Here is a 5,134-nt window from a genome sequence, read left to right on the forward strand (position 1 = left end):
TCAGCCACAACTTGGTAAAACTTCGAGGGAAAAAAAAATATTTCACAAAAATTTAATTTCACTAATTTTTTCTAATAATTTTTTTAGAATGAAAAAATTCAATTTTTTTAATTTTTCTATTTAAAAAAATAAAAATTTTACATTATTTTAAAAGAATGAACCCAACCCAGAAGAAGAGATCAGCAAGGCAACTTGGCATGGTCTCATTGTGTTAAGCCTAAAAGAGTTGAACCAAACAAAGAAGATCAAACTCACTTAGGAGTGCTCAAAACAAATTAATTAAATTCATATAACCACAATCTTAAATAGAACCAGCTTTAAACATAATAGCTAAAAACAGTTAGTGATGCGTAATCAGAATTAAAAAGGCACCAAATATTAACAATGGAATGCAGCAACGCACCCATTCCATATAAGTCCAATGGGTTGCTGATAACACTCAACTCACAACACTAACAAAAACTACTCACAAGGGCTCTTGTAATACTGATTCTTGTAGAACAATCGCCTCAGCCATCGGTTGATAAAAGTGAGATGTTAATCTTGTCCCGTTGAAAGCATGTGCTTTGATAAGCTTCATTAACCAAACTAAAGGACTAGAAACCAGAATGTGACTCCACAAGGAGACTGGGAGATTAGGTTCAAAATGTTAAATAGCCGATGCTAGGAAAGATCTTATACTTTGAAGTAACTCTGCCTTCACTGAATCAGGAACAGAGGCTGTAGAAGACAGAATAATATAATTGCAATGTGAAGATACCAAAAAAATTAGCAATAAAAATATCAAAACCAATAAATAAAGTGACTATCAAAATGAAAATCAAGACATCAGCTTGCCAATTTTGATTGAAACAGGAGATCATAATGTACATGAATGCTTCTGTAAGTTGTAACACAATTAAATTTGAATGCCAAACTGATGGCTCCAGGCAACAAAATGCTTATCAAGCTTGAATACAGAGACCCATCCAGATACACCAAAAAGTGATTTGCTTAAGTTGTACTTGTATTTCTTCATATTTTGTCAAATGTAAGACTTAAATAGTGGAGTTTTAGGTGTTAAAACCAACACAAGGGGATGGAAGAGAAGTTCTGGATACATGCAACTTACTTCATAACAGCAATAGGCACACAATTTGAATTCTGATAACAGATAATTGAAGTTGGATACCATTCACTTGCTTTTCCAAGTTAACTTTCAAGTGGGATGCATTATTAACAATATCACAGTTTGGAGTGATAAAAATCTAGCACCATCAATCAATTGACAAATTAAGCAATTTCAGACATGCAATTGCCCCAGCCCCCTAAGGGGAAAATCCATGTACTGGTAATATTCGAGCCGATTATCTTCCACCAAAAAAAAACCCCAATAAGAGGACAAATGCCTAAAGACAGCCAATTTCAACTGCATAATATATAAGATTCACAACAGAAGCATCAGCATGAGAATTGCAGATGACCACATGCACCCAAAAAACACCCTGTTCGTTCATTATGGAAAATGGAAACATAAACAGATATATACCCACCTCTGCCCTTCGGAGTAATGACATGTACAAGGTCATCTACTGTAACATTATTCCTTCCTTTCCTCCTTGTGAATGCCCTTTTGAAGAACAAGTTGCACAGAGATTTTTCAGATGTCATGCAATGAATGAAATATAGCAAATCAAAAGGATCATATTTCTTAAAAAAATGAAATAAAGATCGAGCCATGACTACCCAACTAGTAGTGGAAAAGCACTAGAGTTTTGCATTTTAAGGACATGATAATTTCAATTTACAAAGAAATTTGCAAATGCATACTTTCAATTCCATCTATATAATTATTTTCTTGGCTGCCTAATGCTACAGGCCACTCTCCTATTTCGTACACCCAAAAAAATGACAATCTATAACTTAGAACCTTCCTAATAAAATTTTTAATTTCAGTTCACATAATTAGACTGTACATACAGTAATTTTATACAAATTCATTTATTTTTCAGGGTCTCATCAGCATCTATATATAGGACTCGAAATACATTACTTGGCATGTGAATCAAACTGTGTGGTGATGCTAATTTATAATTTCTGTTTTTTTTAAGTACAGTTATAATCCCTCATTCAGTCAAATGTTCTGACGAAAAAGATCCCTCACAAACACACAACAAGAAACATTAACTACTGAAAAAATAGTGCGAAACAATTATGGAAATTTACAAGATCTAATATACTAATCAGAATGGTTGCTTGAAAATAACTCATCATGAAAGATAAACAATTATCATCAGATGACAATAACAAGTAAAGCCATATTGAATTCAGGTAAACTTAAAGACTAAAGGAGAATTAAGAAAAAAAAAAGGAAGAAACCTGCAGAGAGCTTTCATCTCATCTCTCCAACCACACTCTATGAGCCTTTCCCTCAAAAGCTCCTTTAGCCTCTCTTTCTCTCCACTCTCAATCAACTGCATAAGCAACCAGATCAAATTTGACAAACAATCAACCAGCCATCGTTATGTAGAAGTCCCATCCTCCAAGTTCTAATACAATAAATAATTATAGAGCCCTTCAAAATTAATAAAATAAATTACTTTAATATTGATGATTTCCTGAAGGGTGAGCTGTTGGCTTGAATGAGCATGAACTTGGTCTGCAACAGGAGTTGGTGGGCGCTTGACAGAAGCCCTCCTAATAAATTCAATAAAAAGAGAAAGTAATTTGATCCATCATGCATGCGCTAACGATGACGTAAAATCAAAGTTTGTAAAAAAATTTACCAACAACTCACTTGTGAGTCATTTTGTATGGCGGCCGGAACTAGCTTCTGAGTATAATTTTGCCCTTATTATTAGACTCCTCGTTTAAGACGGTTTGCCGGAGCTGGACTCGCTGCTGGCTTTTTGTGGACTCGGGTCGTTTTAATAGCTTCCGTTCTATTTTGAAGCGTTTGAACGGTGTTAAGTCGGTGGAGATAAATGCGAACAGAAGTTCATTCATACACGCTGTATATTATGAGAGATTTTTAATTCGTTTGGGGGTAAGACAAGATTTTTAAAAGTATGTTTTTATGCGGTGAGATTTTTCATAATTTTTAAATTTTAATAATTATTATTTAGAAATAAGGTTTTTAAAAAATAATTTATATTTAAAAAATATTTTTTAATAAAATAATTTATTTTTTACTATTTAATTTTAATTTAAAAAATAAAATTTATTAATAAATTTATATATAAAAATTTTAATAAAATAATTTATTTTTTACTATTTTAATTTTCTATTGATACTCACTCTCTTTTGAACATATTGAATATTCAAAATAAATTATCTTTATTTAATCCCTAAATATTACCATTATTAACAAGTCAATCCCTGTATTTTTAAAAACCTATTAAAACGTCTTTATATTTTCTCTCCGTCAACGAAATAGTTCTTCTATTTATTTTTACCGTTAAAAATATAGTTAATTTACGATTTAATCCCTAAATATTACCATTATTAACAAATCAATCCCTGTATTTTTAGAAACCTATTAAAACGTAAAATATGAAAAAACGATAAGGACGTTTTAATAGATATGAAAAAAGATAAAAATATTTTAATAGATTTTTAAAAATGTAAGAACTAACTTATTAATAATTGTAATATACAAGGATTAAATAAATAGTTTTATTTGAGGGTAAAATTAGATTTTAAAAATTTTCTCACTCATCCTTTATCTAATTTTAACGGAAAATAGGACGGAAGGACTATTTCGTTGACGGAAATAAAACATAAGGACGTTTTAATAGGTTTCTAAAAATACAGGGACTGACTTGTTAATAATGGTAATACTCAGGGACTAAATCATAAATTACCCTATAATTTAATATATTCCACAACACTGACATATTCCACAATACTTATAAATACAAGTACCCTATTTACTAATTAATATTAAATATATTTTAAAAAAATTTCATAATTATTTTTTTTTACAATATAATAATAAATATGCATAAAAATTAAAATATATATTATTATACACAAATTCTAAATTAACTTAATAATTTATTATATTTAACTATTTAACTTAAGTTTTAAAACGACAGACTATAAATACCGATCATTTCATTTATTTTATAAATATCAATCATTTCATTTATTTTCTTTTATAAATTAAACGATAGAAATTCAACGCTATTTCTAACCATCATCAATATATAATTTTAAATTATATTATAAAATTTTAAATAATTTTATTAAATGCAATATAAATTTATTTTATATTACTGAATCATAACAAATAAAAAATAAAATTTATATTTCTTAGTTATTTTTCTTAAAGCTAAAATTATAGATATAATTAATTGTTTTATTAGATGATTATTAATTACAATTTTATTCAGAATTACATTTGAATTAATTATGCTAAATATAATTTAAATTTGGAATTTAAATTTATAACACATAGTAATTTTTTTTAAGTATATTATGAAGCCAAAATTCTTAATGTTGTAGGTCGTTGTTAAAGCTTTATATGTGTATATAGAGAGAGGTAATGCTGAAATTTACTTAGCTGATTTTTTTATATATATTAATTTAAAACTTTTAATTTAACTTCACCTTAATTCGAAACTAATAAATTGAGCTTTTTAATTATGGGCTAACTGAATAAATAAAAAAATAGCTTTAGAACTTTTTTTTTAAGACTAAATTAAGATTAGATTTAAACTTTTAAACTAAATAGAATAGACTAATTGAATATATCTAATAAATACAAGAGTGAAATTAAACATTTATGTATCTACTCTTTCCCACAGATACACTTCCACTGCGTTCTAAAAGTATATAAATATTTACATTAAATTTTTATAAAAAATTTTAGAAACATTCTTACTATTTACTATTTATATTATATAAACATTAATTTGTTGGTCAGTCAATTTTGTTTCAATATTTTAAAAAGTTTATTAATTAATTATTTTATTAATTTTAATTATTAAATATTATAAAAAAATTAAAATAATCTTAATATAAAAAAATTAATTAGTAACATTTTACAATATTGAAAAATTGATGTTTTTCAAACTATATGATTAAATAGTAAAATATTTAAGAGTTAAATTATTAAAAAAATAATTAATAAATTTTTTAAAATATTAGAGAT

At 27.1% G+C, this 5,134-nt stretch overlaps 1 protein-coding gene across 1 annotated transcript; it reads right to left on the reverse strand.

Annotated features, from left to right (window-relative positions):
* Window positions 1–242: 242 nt before the first annotated feature.
* Window positions 243–2,997, reverse strand: LOC110627849 (transcription and mRNA export factor ENY2). The gene is made up of 5 exons (XM_021774224.2): window positions 2,777–2,997; window positions 2,580–2,676; window positions 2,359–2,453; window positions 1,533–1,609; window positions 243–720 (listed from the first exon to the last, which is right to left on the reverse strand). The coding sequence occupies exons 1-5, from the start codon at window positions 2,785–2,787 to the stop codon at window positions 650–652; spliced, it is 351 nt and encodes a 116-aa protein (XP_021629916.1). The 5' UTR covers window positions 2,788–2,997; the 3' UTR covers window positions 243–649.
* Window positions 2,998–5,134: the final 2,137 nt, after the last annotated feature.

Source organism: Manihot esculenta, chromosome 12 (assembly GCF_001659605.2).
Source record: "Manihot esculenta cultivar AM560-2 chromosome 12, M.esculenta_v8, whole genome shotgun sequence".
In the NCBI taxonomy this organism is placed as follows: domain Eukaryota; kingdom Viridiplantae; phylum Streptophyta; class Magnoliopsida; order Malpighiales; family Euphorbiaceae; genus Manihot; species Manihot esculenta.

Bases quoted from the DNA above. Each gene is read 5' to 3' on its own strand.
- LOC110627849 (XM_021774224.2), bottom strand. The intron at 2,454-2,579 runs GTAATTTATTTT...TTGCTTATGCAG, and splicing joins AGGAAATCATCAATATTAAA to TTGATTGAGAGTGGAGAGAA. The intron at 1,610-2,358 runs GTTTCTTCCTTT...GTTCTTCAAAAG, and splicing joins GAGATGAAAGCTCTCTGCAG to GGCATTCACAAGGAGGAAAG.